Consider the following 20,041-nt stretch of genomic DNA (forward strand, 5'->3'; position numbering starts at 1 on the left):
AGGGCGTGTTGTCTGCAATGAAGAACCAGCATCAAATTCAATGACAAAGTAAATGAAGCTTATTTGGGGGACCTGCCTTACTTCCCTTGCCAACCCCCTGCTTCCTTACCTACAAAATAGTTTCACATATAGGACAGTCACCATTTGAATCCACCAGCTTCTGTTTTGTTAGCCTTCGTTTTGCTCTAGTTGCTGCTCACAGCCTTAATCTTGTTTCCTTCCTTCCTTCCTACCTTCCTTTTCTTTCTTTCTTTCTTTCTTTCTTTCTTTCTTTCTTTCTTTCTTTCTTTCTTTCTTTCTTGCTTTCTTTCTTGCTTTCTTTCTTGCTTTCTTTCTTGCTTTCTTTTTCTTTCTTTCTTTCCTTCTTTCTTTCTTTGTTTTTTTGCTGCTTCTTTCTCCCCTCACCAATTCTCTGCTCTTACCATGTCCTGATTCTGTAATTTTATTGTCCTCCTACCTTTCATTGCTTTTTTTGGAAATAGGAGGTGAAAAAGACATAAAAGAGAAAGGATTTTGAAAAAACAAATATGGTATAGACAAAGAAACGACCATGTCTTCGTTCTGCATGTATGGTACTGCCCACATGTGACCCTTTAATTATACAGATTTTAAAATGTTTGGTGGCTAAGGTACCTAGTGCCGTTTGTACAAGGCTGTCTCTCTTTAAAATATTATACTTTTTGTCCGTGGTCATAAGAAACTGATTTTCATCTCAATCTCTGTCAACACCATTATTTATATGAAGTGCTTCCGTGTAAAGTAAACTCATACCCCAAACCAGTGTGTTAGAACCAATGACTAAGAACAAGTGAATAGATATTCTTGCTTTCCTAAAGATTTCCACAAGAACCTAATTTCCTTTTCTGTTTCTTTCCCCTTCCAGATTCTGTTTTAAATGACTTTATTATGATGCACTGTGTTTTTATGCCAAATACCCAGCTTTGCCCAGCACTGGTGGCCCAATATCCTTTTATTGTGATTGTAAGTCCCTGTTCCCTCGAAGACAACCCCACCTATCGAGGGCCATTCTTATCTCATCTTCTGCAGGTAAGTCATGGCCCAGGCAGAGTTGTGCATTCCACCTTCAGCACACTGAAATGTGTTTTCCCACATTTCCTACAGTTTTCCCCTGTACAGACTCTAGCTCTGCCTGGCAGAGGTCTGCTGTACCATGTTTAAGGATTTCCTCCTTATTACCTGTATTGGGCCATTCTTTCATTGCTATAAAGAAATACCTGGGGCTGGGTAATTTATAAGAAAAGAGGTTTAATTGACTGGCAGTTCTGCTAGGAAGCATCGTGCCAGCCTCTGTTTCTGGGGAGGCCTTGGGAAACTTACAACTGTGGCTGAAGGTGAAGGGGAAGCAGGAACAAGGTGGGGAAGGTGGCAAACACTTTTAAACAACCAGATCTCATGAGAATTCACTGTCTCAAGGACAGCACCAAGACATGAGGGATCCACCCCCATGACCCAAACACCTCCCAGCAGGCCCACCTCCATCATTGAGGATTACATTTCAACATGAGATATGGGCAGGGACAAACATCCAAACTGTATCATTATCTGTGCAGAGAAGTGTGAACCAGCTTACCACAGGAAGGTGATGCTGGCAAAAAAAAAAAAAAAAAAAAAAAAAAAATCCATGCCTGGGAGGCAGGCTAGAAAGGGTTATGGAGAAGAACCTGGGAGTATTAGCAGGAATGGTTCCCTAACCTCAGAGACAGACTGTTCCCTGGCAGGATGGACTGTGGTCGGCTTGTGTTCCTCCTCCGAGCTATGGTATTAAATTGCTAACCTGCTGAGATAAATACAAGTTATCACTGTAGGATAACTTTCTTTTCCCATTCATCCTAGTCCATCCTGTCCTCTAGATACCAAAATTTCTTTCTTTGTTACTACTTTTTATTATCATCTTACTGACTTAAAGACCCAAAATTTGAAATTCCAGTGACAATTCCTCTCTGTAGCTTGAAGGCCAAGTTTATTTGGGACAGCTTTTCAACAGTGTTTGGAATGGCCCAGTTGATGCTGGTATGCAGCACAGAGCAAACATTCTCAGAAAATGGGAGTGGAATAAAAGAAGTGGGTATTATTAATGAGCTCTACACTCAATTTCGGGAGCGTGTGAAAGTATATTGTAAGATTTTGTTTTATTTTTAGAACAACAAAAATTTAGACCCCAAATCACTTTGGCCCTTTTGAGCAGTAAAATATATTGAAGGAGAATGACTCTTTTATTCTTTTTTTTTTTTTTTTTTTTTGAATTCAATGAATGTTGGCATGTTTTCCTCATTCAAGATTATAATTACCCTACCTGATTCTCATTTTCTTGTTCACTCATAATTCTCTTTGAAGTAAACAATGTATGAGGACAGGAGATTTGAGTTAAAGGTGCAACTCAGAGGGAGCTGCAAGAGGGAGATTTGTGTGTTTATTTGCCTGGAAACTGTCTTACCGAGTAATGATGGCTTAATGAGACTTACATACATTATATATTTTTTCTGGCACATACTCAATTTTTCTCAAGTAAAATGAACACATTCAGGATCTCTGTGCTCTTTTAACTCCATACGCACTAATCATTACAGACCTTTGAGATTTGCTGGAAGGAAAAATAAAATCCACCATTGAGTTTAGACTTGCTTTTTTTTTTTAGCAGTTAGAAGGTCGATAAGCCTAAGGCAAACAAAACTCAAGGGCGAGTCAGCGAGTTCAGTGGGCCAAGGCACGGCATCTTTACAACTCTAAGCCCCAAACACTGTGCTTGTCTTTTTTTTTCAGATTCTAACTTCTTCATTTATTAGCTTGTTCCCCTTCAAGAGCTGATTGAGAACATTCAAATCACTAACTTCCCTTTTTAAAATAGCGCTCTAGAGAGAAGGTCCGTTCCATGTCCAGGTAGGGAGGAGGGGGGAAAAATGATATTGGCGGGGAGGGTGAGGGGAAGGCAAGAAAGCAAACAGGCGTGGAAGAGCTGTGACATCAAATCCGACTTCTTTTTTCTGTAGACGGGGGAATCCAGGATGACTGGGTATAATCTGTATTATCTAGGTCCCTCAGACCACCTGCCTCATATCTGGCCCTGTGGGAACTTAGATTCTCTTCCCTGTTCTATTTTGAATCAGCTCTGTCTGTGTCAGGTGCATGCTAAGAGCACTGACCAATATTATACCACTCTATCCTGGCAGGATTCTATTGGGTTAGTATTAGCTTTGTGTTACAAATCAGGGTCCTGAAGTTACCCCCAGCCCCTACAAAAAAACAAAAAAGGAGTGGCTTGCCCAGGGCAAGTAGCTGAGTCCTCCAGATGATTCCAACCCTGGAGTTTGCCTTTTGTCTCTCTCTCTTCACAATTTATTTATTTGAAAGCTTGTTTAAATTTTAATGATTCTGTAACCTTTAATTAGAGTTTAAGAACATTTCAAGATACTATATTGCATCATAAACTGCTTAACAGCACACCTGCAAGTAACAGGGATGTATAATGCAAACTTGAACAAGTGGTTTAACCCCTATGTTTTTAATGTGGGATATTAGGGATAGTAAAATACTTAACTATGTTTCATTAGTCAGTTGCTTTAGTGGAGTATTTTTAAAGTGCTTAACATCTGGAACTTTTCATAGCAGCGCTATGAAGAAGTCAGTATTTTTACTGCTATTTTTCTAAATCAATAAACTAGAATAATGAAAAATTATGAATTGCTCAGAGAAAGGTAATTACTAGCACAGAAAAGATTTGAGCCCTGAGCTACTGACACGTATTTCTGTTCTTAATCCACATTGTGTGTCTCTTCCAGTTTTGCTTTTACCATGGAGAAAGATAGTAAAACTCTGCTGAACATTAATATATCAGGCCTTTTATGTGCTAATGAGAGAGACTCTCTATTCATTAGACACAGTTTGGACATGATTTGACCCGATGAATACAAGTACTTTATAATGAGTTTGAAAATCATATTTGTTCAATTTCTATACTTTTCATCTCCAGGTTCTTTAATCTTTTTTTAAATCTGCACTTAAAATTGAGTTCAATTTTCCTTTAGTTTTCAGAAGAAAATTAAAACCACCTGTATATAACCCTATAACCTCTCAGGTGTACTATTGCTAGCCATTTTGTGTATATCCTTCCAGCCTTTTTTCTATACATATAGATATATGTTTTTAAATGTAAGAATGGGATCATACCGTAAATAATTTTGTATACCTCTTAATTAAGAAATATTTTGTGAATATCTTTTTATGCCATTATTTTTCTATGCCATTTTTCTAAATATAGATAGTTGTCATCCTTAAAAATAAAACATTCTCATTACAAAAAATTTTAATTACCACAAAAGGAGAAGAGAGCAAAGTTCACCTGGCATCTCACCACCATTAATAAATTTGTTTTTAAATTTTTAGAATTTATATATACATTTTTATGTTCATAAGATTTTATATAAATTAAATAATGTTACATGTGCTGTTTGGTAATATGCTGTTTTTCACTTGGTGATATAGTGTGAATATCTTTCCAAACTAATATATATATGGATAAAACTACATCATCTTTTTTTTCTTCTAGATATTTCCATAAATGTTTACTTACTGCTGGAAATGTGTCACATAGAGTACTGGGCAACAAGGGGGCAAAGATATGTGAGAAAGACACATTATCATTTTTAATGACTGTTGTATTAATAGATACATATAATTATTTTCTCAGCCTCAACTATTGGATATTTAGATTATTTCCACGGTTTTTTTCTTTTTTTTGCTATAACAAACACAATGGAGTGAATCAGCATCCTTCTAGCTAAATCTTTGCCCCTGTATATGAAAATGTGCTCACTTTAAATTCCTAAAAATAGGCAAAGAATATGTAGTATGTTAATGCTTCTGATGTGTATTCCCAAATTGCTCTCCTATTGTCTCAATTTAGTGCTTTATGATTAAACTCTGCCATATTCTTGTTTGTACAACTCCAGGCTGGCCTTCAGTTTAGTAAGTGATCACAACGAAGTCAATACTATTTTGAATTTTAATAACTCTCTTTGATTCAGAGTATTTTCACGTTATTTACTTTATCTTTCCAACACCAGTTCTCCAAATGTAAAGCAAAAAAAGTCTGGTATATTATTTTTGTTGTTGTTGTTGTTGTTGTTGTTGTGAGACAGAGTCTTGCCCTGTCACCAGGCTGGACTGTAGTGTTGCAATCTTGGCTCACTGCAACCTCCGCCTCCTGGGTTCAAGCACTTCTCCTGCCTCAGCCTTCCGAGTAGCTGGAACTACAGGCATGCACCACCACACCCAGCTAATTTTTTTTATTTTTAGTAGAGATGGAGTTTCACCATGTTGGCCAAGATGGCCTCGATCTCTTGACCTCGTGATCCACCTGCTTTGGCCTCCCAAAGTGCTGGGATTACAGGTGTGAGCCACCACGCCTGGTATTTATTTCATTTCACATACAGGAGAAATCAAGATACAGGGAGGTCTAATAACTGCCCAAGATCCTGCATATACTGGTAGACATTCAGAGGAAGTCTGATGTAATGGACATTGTGGTTGATTTGCCAACATTCATGCCTTATTACTCAGTCATTCTAGCCACTCGTAGTCATTAGCCTCCCTTGCCAAAGACTGGTTCTCCAACGCCAGACCCAAGCTAGACTGGGCCAATGGAATTCAAAGAGAGGCTTCCTGGGCTTTTGGGTGAAAACCTTTTTAACATTTAAGAGAAAAAAACAAGAAGCCTGTAACCCCAATTGCCAGCAGCAGCTATCTTACAACCATGGTGGGAATGAACCCCAAGATAAAGCTGAAATGAGGAGACAGTCAGGAAAAATAGGGGTCTGTGATAACATTATTAGCATTTGACTGGTCCTGAAGCTTACTCTGCCAATAGATTATCTTTTTATGTCAATGAATATAGGTTTTTGTTGTTTAGGACAGATTCTTACTGCAGCTAAAAGAATCTTAAGTATGGATGGCTGATATTTAAACTTACAGAAATTTTAAAACAGCAATAATTTTGGACAGTTTTTTTTGTTAGTATACTAATTTTCTTTAGCTTATTATTCCACACAAATTTTGTGCTTTTGTCATGGAAATAATGAGTTTAGTTTCTTGAATTAAGAAGAAAAAAATATAGAACATGGATTTGCCACTAAGTTTTAGCTAAATCCACCTTTTCTGTGTTTCATCCCTGTACAGAAGCAAACACAACAGCTTCCTTCACTGAAATATTAGGGTCCCTGTCATAAAAATCTTTGTGAAATTGATCCGGAGAGGTTCTCTTTGTAAGTTGACTTGGGTTTTATAAGTGGAACATTTATCAAAATCTGCTTTTCTTTTTGATGAAAGATTCACATAATAGCAGCAGGTTCATATTCTTTAAATGAAGCCAAGATTTTAGGAACATTTTTTAGATTTCTAAGAAAAACTTTCAACTTAAATTTTGTTGAAACCAGATTTTGTCATCATAGTCCCCATTTGATTCTGAAAAGTGTTTGATCCATATGTCACCATCAGAGGCATTTGCTTCTGCAGATATGCAATTTGAGAGTTTGTTTCCAATGAAAAAGACTTTGTTTGATGATGTTATGAACATGATATGCTCCTTGGGAAAAAAAAAATGACTGTCTTATCAGATATGCTAAAAAATATTTCATATATGTGTTCTCGGCCTCATATCAACACTATGTACTCTTTTAATCTTGTTTTTTACAATAGGGAAAGTGAGCTTGAGCAGCTAGATAATTTGCTCCTAGCTACATAGCTAGTAAATGTTAGAACAAGATTTGAACCCAAGCAGTGTATTGCATTAGGGCACGTCCTAACTGCTATGCTACGAGTACAAGCCCTTGGCTTGAGACTTAAAAGGAAAATAGCTAGGAACTAGAGAATTCTAAAAACACAGAGGATTCTGAAAATCAGTGGGAAAAATATTCTGAGCAAGAAAATGGGAGATATGTAAAGAAATTGATGGTACAGAAGGCGCTCCTGTGAGCTCAAAGTTAATAGGTACACACAAACAAAGGAGCAGCCTGTGTGGATAGGAGTAACATCACAGACTTAAACCCAGAAATGCCAGGTCTTATGAAAAATTCCACAAGAGTCCATTGAAAATGTTTTAAATGACTTCCAGAGGAGAATCAGTAATAACATTGGTGGCTAAGATTTACTGAATACTTAATATGTTTCAGATACATGTTTTACCTGTATTATCTCATTTCATCCTTAACAGCAATCTTGCAAAGTTTACTGATGAGGAAACCAAAGCTCTAAATGGTCAATTAACTTACCAAAGATCATACAGTTTTTATATAAGTGGAGAAGCCAGGATGGGACCTAAGTTAGTGTAATTTCAGAACTTGCATTTTATGAACATGCCATATGAAGGAAGAAATAGACCCAGTGGTCAGAATGTCAGGCTGCTCCACAAAGACAAGAAGCCCAGATTATAGTAAAAAAAGCAAAAGCTCGGAAGTAAAAAGACCTGTGTTTAAGACCTATGTCCTATAAACTATATTACTCAGCAATTATGCTTAACCTCTCCAAGCCCCTTCTGTAAAATAGGGGTAATTATATGATATGGTCTGGCTCTATGTCCCTACCCAAATCTAATCTCGAATTGTAATCTGAATTTTAATCCCCATGTGCTGGGGGCAGAACTGTGTGGGAGGTGATTAGATCATGGAGGTGGCCCCCCCCCCATGCTGTTCTCGTGACAGTGAGTTCTCGTGAGATCTGATGGCTTTATAAGGGGCATTTCCCACCTTCACTTGGCACGTCTCCTTCTTGGTGCCACGTGAAGGACATGATGCTTCCCCTTCCACCATGATTGTAAGTTTCCTGAGGCCTCCCCAGCCCTGTGGAACTCTTTCCTTTATAAATTATCCAGTCTTGAGCAGTTCTTTACAGCAGTGTGAGAATGGACTAATACATTATACTTGCCCTACCCACTTTACCAGGTTATTGTGAAAACCAAATAAGGTTATGTGTGTGAACATGCATTATAAACCTTAAAGCCCCATATAAATGTTGCTATTATTATTATACCATCAGGAGAGGAATATGGCATATTATAAAGAATATACAAAAGCTTTGTCTTGTCAGTGGGCAAATGACCCCCAAAGTTTGTTTTCAGCTACAAGCAGAGATCTTGTATGCAAAGCAGGGTTTTAAAAAACAACAACATTGAAGAGTATCAGTTTGAATGTTGTTAAGTGTTTTATAAATAGCTGCATAATTAGCATGTACTTACTGCAAAAAGTATACATAATATTTTATTCCCTGTTGTAGGCTGTAATGAATCTGCTGCCTCTACATCCTGGGAGGTTTTCACTTACTTTCCCCATGATAATTTTAATACATGGAACCATTATTAGCTGAATTAAGAATAAGTAAATGAGCAGTTAAAAAAAAGTACAGAAAAATTACAGGTGCCTGTGGTGAGTAAGATAATAACTAGGTAAAAATATATGAAATAATTACAGTGTTTGAACGGCAGAGCCGGCATGAGGAAAATGACTCAATGGAATATTAAGCCTGCTGTTGGCAGGGTAGAGAAACTGTAGCCTACACTGTGGCCTTCACCTCTTCTGATTATCAGCCCTAAAACCTCACTGCAAACAGATCCAATCTGCTCTCAGTCACATGTACACAATGCTGAAGGAGGTGGTTCAGTTCCGTGAAGATTTAGTCACTCTGAAAGTTTGTCATCCTGTAGATTAAATACCCAATAACTGAAAGATTCTATTTAAAAGATGTGCCAGATGTTTTACAATTAATTCTTTATGAACTTATTTAGAATGTACCTCTGATCTGTATTTGACATCTTGACAAAATGGGATTCTGGGTAACTTAGTTAAAGGCTCTTAAATAGCTGTGATATTTTTAAAGGTTTTTTGTTTTTTTTTTAGAAAGATGCATTAGCTATAGCATTCCAAACAGTGCAATTAAATTAGTTGTAATCAGTTGATATAAAAAATATTGAAGGCTTTTGTGTGCCCAGTCCTTAGCTAGAAAGTGCAGAAATTAACAGTGAGTTTACGACCTCGTTCCTTCTGTTAAGGATTCTGATTTAATGCTTCCAGGTGGTGAGAAATACTTTATTACAGATTAAGTATTCCTAATCTGAAAATCCAAAATCCAAAATGTTCCAAAATTCGAAGTTTTTTTTAGCTCTTATACCAGTAGGTATAATGCAAACATTCCAACATCCAAAAACAAATCTGAAATCCAAAACCACTTCTGGTCCCAAGCCTTTGGGAAAAGAGACACTCAACTGTGTAAGCGAAACTTCAAGTTGGAATTTGAATGATCAGATTTAGCAATGTCTGCTCAGTCGCAGTGAGCCACTGCTTTCCTAATTGACAGGTATTAAACTATAGCAGAGGGGATCTCGTTCAGGTATTAACAATTTCTGTGCCTCTCTATCAGATTCTTTGAAGGCTGCAATAGTTAACTCTTGATTTTCTGCATGTGCTTTGTTATGAGGATTTGGGGCATCAATTTCTACATCTCAGATGGATTTTCCTATTTCCCAACAAACTTTGAAGTCACCTGACTCTGCTATATAATCTATGTTTGCGTAAAGAAAGTAATGTTAACATCAGACAAAACACAACAACATAGACAGGTAAAAAGAGTACTGGGGAGGAAAATGAGAGAATTGAGTTCTAGTTCCAAGAATTCCTTTGATAAATTTGGAAAAATCACTTAAACTCATTCTGCCTCAGTTTTCTTACCTCTAAGGTCATGGAATTGAAGGAAATGTAATCAAAGGGCTCTTGAAACAGAGATGCTGTGATTCCATGTCTTATCTGAAATCAACTCAAATGTGTCAGTGATAAGTTTGGCCACTTAAACTATATGGCCTTTCCTTAATGGTGTTTAAAATACTAATTCAGTAAATAATTTTAGATTGCCTTACAGGCTTTTAAAAAACTAGAACTTTATTAGATATAGGAACCATGTTGTCTTTCTGCATCTCTTTCCCTATGAGTTCAGGCAGCCATATTGCTTCTTTCCTGGACCCAGCTGTCATGATATCATGAGTCACGGCTTTATTCAATAAAAGCACTTCTCGATCATGCATTATTCCAATTTTAGCCAGAGACGGCTTCTTCAACCTTCCTGATGTGTCTGAATTTATGAACATGCTGTATTTGAAATGTTACTCTTTTTAGATTGCACTTTTGACATCATATTGAGACAAGGGAACTAGTAGGATATTCTTTATTCTTTGGCTGCTACCTGAAGGGAATATCGTTTTACCCCCTTCCTACTTTTTTCGTAGGAGTTAAAGAAAATCTAAAAATTACAAACTTTCTAAAAGTCTGGGGAGATTGTTATGGGAATGAATAGAAACCTCAGCGTCTGATCTGTAACCATTTCAGGTATAATCAATTGTATACAAAATTCTCTCTGTGTTTCTTAAGAACCTGATTCAACTGACGTTTCAGAAAGGGAACCCTGTGTGTCACCTCTGGAGGAGCAGAATCCTTGAGCAATGCCTGGATTCAGCTATAAAAGTAGTATCACCCCCACCCTCACTTTAGTAAATAAACATCCATGAGGGGACAAATGAGACTTTGTGAAATAAGTCAGTGCTTCCTTTTATTTTCCCAGGGGTAAAAATACTGAACTTTCATGAGAAAAGGGAGAAAGCCTTTCCCAGTCCCTCCAGATTTGGTCAATTCTGTCTCCCTAGAGGCCGTGGGGTTCTTCATCAAAGACAAGGGGTGCTCAGCCCTGGTTACTAAACATGCTGAATCAGCTGCGGGAACCTTGGAACTTCAGCACACACACACACCACACACACACACACACACACACGGAATCTTTTTCCCATTAGGCTTTTTGCTTTCCGGATGCATTTATTCTTAATAATTTCATGAACCCAAGCACTAAGGTCTAGTTGCTATAGCTGCTGGTTAGGATAGTGGGGGTGGGAATAGTGGCAAGAGCCCTGTCTGAATTTGCAAGCCCTGCCATTTATTCACTGAACAACCTTGGCCAGATCTCTTCTCTCTGAATCTCCATTTCCTCACCGGTAAATATTTCCTCCTCAGGTTTGTAGAAAGTATCATTTGATAGCATAAGAATATTGAGTTATTTTATGAATTGTAAAGCTCTATACACATGTTATCATAACAAGTAGGAAAGAATCTTTCCTCTCTCTCTCTCTCTCCCCCCACTCCTCTTTTCTCTCTTACACATGTGAATACCTCCTTTTCAACATGTTGTCCAATGTAATATTTCAGATGAATAGGACTGTGCCCATTGTATCACCAGAACCTAGCGTGGTGCTTTACTCAAAGTAGTCTGTCAATTAATAATTAGTAAATCAATTGGATCAATTTGAATAGTTTCTTTGCCCAAGTACTTGTAAAGCATTTTGGTGTATTTTCTCTGAAAAGCATATTAATTCATTTGAAAATATATTTACCTCTTAAAAACCACATTAGCAGACTCTGTCTCAAAAAAAAAAAAAAACACCACATTAGCACCTTAATTGTCCTGTCTTGGGGTTATTTTTCTAAATTGAGGCTAAGTGTTCACCACTCTATTACTACCAGCTCAGTAAAAGCTTCCCTTTCCTCTCTATGCTGTTTCCATCTTTGAGTGATTCAAAATATGCTCATGTTGCATGTGTACTAAAATATTTTTAAGATCGTAGTTTATAGAGTAACTTAGGGCACAGTGTGACATTCTTTTAAATTGGCATGATCTGAGAGAGAATTAAATTTGCTCATTTTTCACAGTACAAGGCCATCAGAAAGGTTGTCTTTCACAGGCGCTATCACTTAGACTTAGTAAAGGGGCTAGAGGGAAGAAGCCTAGCCTCAGGTGTCCGGTGAGGAACATGCATGGTCCATAGTGGCATCAGGATATTTGGGACAGCAGTCTACAGAGTGAGCCCAGCCTAGTGGGAGCTTTGACACATACTGTACTCAGAATTCAGAATCTCCACTGACTCTTACATTTATAGGGGTTGGTGTTCCTCAGCCCACACCCTTGCTCCCCACCTTGGCCATTCTTACTTTCTCCATTTGGCTCCTATGCGATGGAAATGAAAAAGATAGCACCTGCCAAAGCCTGATGTCATCCAAGTTTCTGCACAAACACAAGTTACCATAAAACTAAACCAAAGAAAGCACAATGGCAAGGCAGCATTGTATTTTCATTATGTTAGTTTGTGGCACCTACCTGATTCTCCTTCGGTCCACCTTGCCTTAGCTTTATTAAATGTGGTAGCTGAAAGAGAATTGGGAAATGATTTCTTCTCACCTCCTCATTTCATGGAGAGTAAATGGAGGTCTACAGTGGCTAAGTGACTTACACAAGATCACATAGCTAAATGGTGGCAGCTAGAGGACTTGAACCCAGATCCTCCCACTCTTGGGTGAACCAGTACATATTTTTCAATCAGTCAAGACTTTCCTATTTGGTACCTATCATGCATCTGACTATGCTCCTACATGCCATTAAAAATGGTCATAAAATATAATATCCAGCATTGCAACTCTTTGGAAAGAAAAACTCAGTTATAAATGCATGCACGTGAGAGACCAAAGAGTTAATCAGAAAAGAAATAATTTTCACATAAAACTATCTTTCTTCCTTTCTTTATTGTAAGCTGAGAGAGGATTGTAGCGATAACAGGTTGAGCAATTTTCTTTTTTATGAATCTTGTGCTCAATTTATGAAAGCCATTTTGCAACCCATTTACATGCAGTAAACCTTTGCTTCAAGGTTCTGTCATTTACCTTGATCATGATTATTTATAGTCCTTTTAGAAAAGGCTCTTTACTGGTTTAGCTCTCAAGCACAGCACTATCACAAGCTGGTTTTCTACATCTTTCAAGGCAGGGTAGGAAGCTAAGACAGGGCCATCTTGTAGCTTGCTGTGAGGAATGGGGGTGTTGGGTAATGGGAAGAACACTAGTTGGCATCAGGAGTCTTGCATTTGCAACCTCTGCACTCTCACTATGTAATCGTGGCCATTTATGCTTCTTTAGTTTCAGTTTGTTCACTTATAGAAATGGAGTGACACTTTCATCACAAGGCTATAAAGTGGAGTTGAACTGAAGTACTTTGTGTGAAAGTTATATTGTAAATTGTGAAGAGTAAGTTGTTTTATGAACTAATTATCTATAATGTGAACTATAAATCATTGAAAAAGGAATGGTATGTCTAACCTAAAATATTTCTTGATTACCTGTGATGTTGTCCCTCCTGTAGTACATACAAGAATGGACCAGGGACCTTTACTGTTGGCACATAGGAGACCCTCAGTCAGTACTTGTTGCATTAATGAATAAATACAGTTTCTGGGTGAAAGTCAGTATGCTAGGCATAGTGTAGAATACAGGACAAATGACCATCATCCCAAGCCTCAAGGTGCTTACAATTAAGAGGGTAGCCATAAATGTGCAAAGAGCCAGTAAGGCAGGTCATGGTTCTACACAAGAGAAGAAGGTATGGAGTAAAAAGTGTGTCTGAGGCCCTCACCAGAGAATTGGTACAGCAGGAGCCTTTCCTCTTTCTACCTCTGGGTGGGTTTATCTACCTCCAGCCTCACTTGTCCACCCATGCACTCTTTGTATCAGCCATGGTCCCAGCAGGACTAGTTGCCCACTTGGAAGGGTTTTACTGAAATGCATATAACAAAGGGGATTACAGAGATTCGGGCAGAATTTTGGAAACCAACAACGGGTGGAAACGCACCCAGAGAGAAGCAATGGCAGGAAACATTACCACCCAGCGTAGCAAAGGGCAAGGCCGATCCTGGCAGAGAATGACAGCTAGAGCTAGACACAAAAATCCTTGTCCACACGAAGTCCAGGAGGAGTCTGTGAAAGTCTAATCCCTGGGGCAACTATCAGGCCAGAGTCAGCAGGAGTAAACAAGGAATTGCATGCATTTGGCACAGACACTTTCTGTGGGGTTTTTCATGAGAGCCTGAGGGAGGAATTCTATCCATCTGAAAGCCTGGCTTTCTGAAGCTGGGATCTGTCACTCTTTACCTTTGAAAGTAGCACGTGAAATGAGTGTGAAATGGCTCAATTTCTTCCTTGACTCCTCGGCACCTACCACGCACAGCCTTCACAAGGTACAGAACAGGAGAAAATGGATTATGCCCTCAACAATAAGAGGCGAGTCATCCGCCTGGTTCTACAGTGGGCTGCCATGTATGGAGACCTCCTACAAGAGGATGACGTGTCTATGGCCTTCCTGGAGGTAGGCGGGGGTCATCCCTTCCAAGAGTACACTATTGTCCTACAATACAGGGACCTACCTATAGGCTCAGCAGCTTCCCTGGAGAGACTGTAATTGCAAATGCTAGACTTTGTGAACACATTCATTCATCAGAAAGGAACTACAGAAAAAGTAAAGAAAAAATTTACCCATTATTCTGCCATTCTCACTCCATAATGGGTAGCATTTTCATGTATTTTCATCTAGTCTCTTTTTCTTTGTATGTTTATCTTGTAGTCACATAGCACCCATCATTCTGCAGGCTGCTTTTTCCATTTAATTTGATATAATGATTTTTCTGTCAGTACAGTCCTTATAATAAAAATTTCTTTACATCTCCTGAAGTAATCAAAAAAATTTCTAATGACCATTGAGTAGCCATGTCACAGATATATTTATGTGTTCCCTTATTGTTGAGTGTTCACATCATTTCCAGTTTTCACCTTCCTAGAATAGTAGTACGGTAAAAGTCTTGTGCAAGTGAGTCTGTCCTTGATTACCTTCCTAGGAGTGGGATTACTAGATCAAATGGTATATATTTTTGAGTGGAGTGGAGCAGATCGTTTATTTAGGAATTGCTAGAACTGGAAATGGTAGGCTGTGAAAGTGGTTCATAAACACTGCTGAAAGCTGCACTTCCCCATTCCTTCCCGTAGCTCTAGCCCCAAATTACAGCACTGATCCTGACATTTAAGCTCAATTAGTCACTCTCCCCTCCAAAATTTGGATGAAGACCTTCTGTGCGGGCAAAAGGCAATGTTACTTCTGTTTCAAACTTTTTCAGTCTGTGTGTTCTAAAATTATAATTATCCAAAAGAAACATACACCCTCTCTCCTTTCTATTCATATCATTTCACAGCTAGAGGGGCGAGGCAGTGAGGAAAGATGGACCGAGAGCATCCCTCCAAGCTGAGGAATGAAGTATTTTGAAAATGCGAGGAATGGCGGTAGCTTGGGGTCATACATTGACTCATGGCCTCTACCCACTGAGTACAGGACAATTTTGCAGATGAACTAAAGTGGTGAAGCTGGCACTGCCATGGTTCTCACCTTCTGCTGCAGAGCAGAGTTCTGCTCCTAAGCAGAGCGGGCACACCTACAGCTGCAGGGTCAGGACAGTTCCCAGAAGGGCATCAGAGGGTCCTGAGTTGGTGGCACAAACTCAGCATAAATTCGCTACAGTGCTGAAGACCATGCTGCATCTTACCCCCAACCATGACCCAGAATGAGTGACACCTAGTAAATAAACAATACATACCAAAATAATGTGAAAACGAACATTAAAATTCCCCTGAAAAAAAATGAAGTAAAAAAAGCGCTCTTTTGAGGACTCCAAAATGACCCATTTCAAAACATTGGCTTTCATATAAATGTCATATAAACAGTTCACCTGCAATTTACTTTGAATTGAATTTTTATTGTTGTAAAATAGATATCTAATATAAATTTTCCCATTGTAACCATTTTTAAGTGTATAGTTCAGTGGCATTCATTTCATTTCTGATGTCCGTGCAGTCATTGATTGCCACTATCTATTTCCAAAACTTTTTCTCATGGCCAATTTTGAATTTAGACATAGTGTAACATTTTCTTCTTTGTTCTTCCTCCAGTCCATGAAGCCATGGTCTGGAGGTGCTGGTGAAGCAGATGACATAGGGACACATCTTTATTGCTCTTGACAGAATCATGTGCCTTTTGCAGTTCTTGTTAAAAGCCTGTGACTTTTGCCAATTACAGGAGTTTTATGTATCTGTATCAGATGATGCCCGGATGATTGCTGCCCTCAAGGAGCAACTGCCAGAGTTGGAGAAGATTGTCAAGCAAATGTAAGGAAGGGCTTGGCTTTGGGGGTGTGCTTTCATCAAGTAAGTCTCAAAAAGTCCTTTGCCCACAAGAAAGGTTAAAGCTGGTCTTTCCATAGCCATGCCCTGCTTGATTTGATGTAAGCAGACTGGGCTGAGGGCATAGGTGGTGCAGTAAGGCCAGAGGAACAGAAGGACTGAGATTCTGTTCATTCTGTGCTAGAGGGCTGCCAAAAGAAAGCCTGGGAAAGAAAAGATCCTCCTGTGTGGAGTCCAGCTCAATAAACGTGGGTCCCTTAGGTTCAAGGCAGTGAATCTGGCAATAAAATGGCCAGCGGCATTTAAAGAAAGTTTGAGGGCAATTACTTATATGGAAAATTCACTATCTGCTGCCAGAGCTGTTGGTGGTGAATATTTGTGTCCTCTCAATGAACCAGAAGGTTTTCACATGCTATTACTTGAGCTATAGATTAAATGCAGTATCAGAGAGTGAGTGTGCTGCTAGATAGACTTTGAAAACTAGAAATCCTGGCTTTGAACATCGGTTCTGCCAGGAATCTGCCTATGACAAGAGCTGATATCTTCGCTGTCTACCCTTCTGCTTTGTTCTATTACTATTAAAATGAGGAAGCTCATATTGCCTCCTGAAAGGATTCTGTGACTGTGATTTCATTTTCTAACATAAGATTAGTTATATACAAATAAGGCAATTTAATAGTAGCAATGGTATTAAATAATGTGCTTTCTCTACTTCTCGTAGCTCAGAAGATGCAAAGGCACCACAAAAGAAGGTAGGTGGCATGAACTTGCATTCTCTGTCTGTGCCCTGTAGAATTACAATTCCTCAGAAATACATTGCAGTATACATAAAAGTGATTTCTTTTTTGTAGACGCGAAATATATTGTCTTCATTTCTTGACTCTGCTTGCTTCTCAGATGTGTCTCCTCTGAGTTGCTAGTGTGCATTGGTCACTCTCCCTTATGGCACTTGCTGTGGTTGTTTTTACAGCACAAGGTTCTTTTGCAACAGTTCAATACGGGCGATGAGAGAGCCCAGAAGCGCCAGCCTATCCGCGGCTCTGATGAAGGTGAGAACCCTCTTCCAACTAACTCGTAGTTGTATAGATTATTTAGTCAGGATAATGGTAAGCACCACCTTGGACCCACAGAATAGCTTCTTTTGGAGGTGCCCTGTTGCCCTCCAGACGGTTTGCTTGGAGGTGCCCTTTGGTGGCCCGATTATTTATGTCCTTAAACTCTTGTGCCTGAAGCCAAGGTGCCTGTCTACCCTTCCCTGATTTGGCCTCTCCCTGTTTAATCCCTTTCCTTGGAGGAAATCAAGATGATCTCAGGGCCTGGTTGTCAGGATTGCCCACCCCTGGGAAAAGCTGGTGGGAAGGTAGCTGGCGCCCGGTGGGTGCCAAGGAGACAATGGATCACCAGCATCCTGCCCAGGGACAATGCTCTGGCCCTGAACCCAGCCCTGAGCAGGGAGGCTTTACATCAGGAAGATCAAGATGCTGGCTTTTGTTTGGTTGTTTAAGATTCTCCAAAGAATCACAACCAAAAATAGTCACAATAATAATGATAAAAATTTCATTCAAAGCTATAACTGAATCTTGTCATTCAGGACTGCCTCTAAACCCAGGAATTATAATATAATAATGGGAATTGCTCCCAGGATTTTTGTGTTCAGAGTTGAGCCTCTGGGTGCCATATCCAGATCTGCTGATCTAAGTCTGCTGAGCTAAATAGCATCCGAGCTTACATGGCCTGGCCCCAAAGCACACAAGCCACTGAAGCAAGTGAGCAAGAGTGTCAGCACGTGCTCATGGCCCAGGCGGAAGCCCTCCTGTGTGCAGAGAGGTGAATGGTGGCTCCCGACTGCCACACAGTGTAGCAGTGATCTGTAAATTGCCTACAGTATTGCACTTCAGACCCTGAACATCAGCCTGAAGATACTCTCAATTTTTTCCCATGACCTATTTGTGGAGTTTTCACCAATATCTCTTGTTCTTTTAATTGGACTTGGCAACCATATGTGCACCTATTCTTAGACCAATGCTAAGGTAAGCAGTTTAGAAGGGGCAGGAATAGGGGTAAATGAGTATGAATAAATACAGTAATAAAAATGGCAAAATGATGCAAATTAGAGAGGATGCCTAAAGATTTTTCATAACTATAGTTTTATTGAAAACTCTTAAGACTGATTGACTACCCTGTTACTGCCTTTGGATAGTTCTGTTTAAGGTCTATTGCATGGACCACACCTACACAACCATTCGGGTGCCAGTGGCCGCCTCGGTGAAGGAAGTCATCAGTGCAGTTGCCGACAAGCTGGGCTCCGGGGAGGGCCTGATAATAGTCAAGATGAGTTCCGGAGGAGGTAACAGCCTTAATTCATATTTTAGGCTCTGCAAAATGGGACATTCCATCCAAGCAGAAACTACGTAAGGAGTTAGCGTGGTCATGTGAGGCTCACCCAGAGGATGAACTGGTGCTTATGTATGCTTCCACTAATAACAGAAACAGTATGGGTAGAGGTGGGCTGGGTTTCTAATGTCCCCTATCTTGTAGGTACCCACTCTAAGCCAGAAAGGTGACTGGAACTGAGGACTCTCGTGTAGATGTTGGCCTGGAGTTCTTTCAGTTTAAACTCTATTCAAAAAAGTTTTAGGCCTTGGAGCCCTGAGAAATATGGACCCCAAGAGGAAATCTAGCTGGACAAGCTCAAGGCCATGGGTTTCTACAAGTCCAAAGTTGGAAGTGGTCAGAAGCTAGTTCTTTGAAGCTGATGATGGTTTTTCTCCTTACTCAGTAGAGAGGCTAGGAGCCTGGCTCAAATGAAATGAGGAATATTTTTCCTACACGGGATTACAGTTCCTTTCACTGTCCTTGATTACATGGTGCATTTCTGAAATGTCATTTATTCATTCATCACATATTTACTGGCTACGAGGGAAAGAATAAGTTAGACACAGCTCACGTCCCCAAGTTGTTCCCAGGCCAGGGAGGAGGTAGACGGTAAGTTAAAACAATTACAGTTCATGCTGGCAAGAGTTTTAGGAGTGACCACATATTGTAGTAAGAGACTAGAGGAAGCAGCAGTGAGATTCATTTCTCCAGTCGTGATTTGACAGCCATTTGGGGGAATCCTTCAGGAACAGGTGAGCCATTTCTGTCATGTTTTAAGGTGAACGATTCCATTGATGGAGGATTTTTAAATGCATGTTGGATTTTAAGATCTCCCTTCCATTTCTGCTCCAGTTGCACAAGGCCCAGGACGTCTGCCCTCCCTGACCCCTTGTCACCTTCCCATAGATATCCCAGGTCCCACCCTCACTTTCTTTCGGTCTTTACCCAAATGTCAGTGTCTCACTGAAGCTCCCTCCGTTTGCTTCATTCCCTTTCTAAAATGTTAACTTCTTCCCCTTACACAGGCTTCCTAGCCCCCACCCCTGGGGTATTTTTTTCTCCTTGTCTTCTCACTCTCTAATCTATTTATTTTCTCTATTGTTGGCATCTCCCACTATGACGTAATGCTTTTTGGAGTGGGATTTTTTTTCTGTATTGTTCCCTTCTGTCTCCCCAGTGCCTGGAGCAGTTTCTGGCATGCAGTAAATACAAAATAAATGTTTATTAAATGAACTAATTTTTTAATTTTTTAATTTTTTTGACATGTTCTCATCTGAAGAACTAATTTTTTTAATGTGGGAGGAGGCTTAATCTCGTTAATGCTATTGCCCTACACGTTAGCGAATAAGTGAAAAAACAGTAGTAAATTTTGCATCTAAAATCATGTGCGGTCTCAGAAACCTCCGAAGTTTTTAAAAAGTGATCTTTCTGCGTCCAAAGTCCTGGGTGTGATTGCCATCTGGAAACATAACTTGTGAGCTAAATAGCAAGTGCGGGTTTTATATGCTCAGTAATTATGGTTGCAGCACAAAACTGGGTGAATTGACCCTCTGGCGTCTCTATTCCTGTTTTGTGGC

The 20,041-nt window shown here is 39.5% G+C and overlaps 1 protein-coding gene across 4 annotated transcripts in view; it reads left to right on the forward strand.

Annotated features, from left to right (window-relative positions):
* Positions 1–20,041, forward strand: part of RAPGEF4 (Rap guanine nucleotide exchange factor 4) — a 331,431-nt gene that overhangs the window by 278,479 nt on the left and 32,911 nt on the right. For all 4 annotated transcript variants that reach the window (XM_030803682.1, XM_030803683.1, XM_030803684.1 and 1 more), the window contains 6 exons: positions 884–962; positions 14,079–14,229; positions 15,985–16,073; positions 16,810–16,840; positions 17,059–17,137; positions 18,289–18,435. In XM_030803682.1, the coding sequence (XP_030659542.1) occupies positions 884–962; positions 14,079–14,229; positions 15,985–16,073; positions 16,810–16,840; positions 17,059–17,137; positions 18,289–18,435 (576 nt within the window). The remainder of the gene's footprint in view (positions 1–883; positions 963–14,078; positions 14,230–15,984; positions 16,074–16,809; positions 16,841–17,058; positions 17,138–18,288; positions 18,436–20,041) is intronic.

Source organism: Nomascus leucogenys, chromosome 22a (assembly GCF_006542625.1).
Source record: "Nomascus leucogenys isolate Asia chromosome 22a, Asia_NLE_v1, whole genome shotgun sequence".
NCBI classification, from domain to species: Eukaryota; Metazoa; Chordata; class Mammalia; order Primates; family Hylobatidae; genus Nomascus; species Nomascus leucogenys.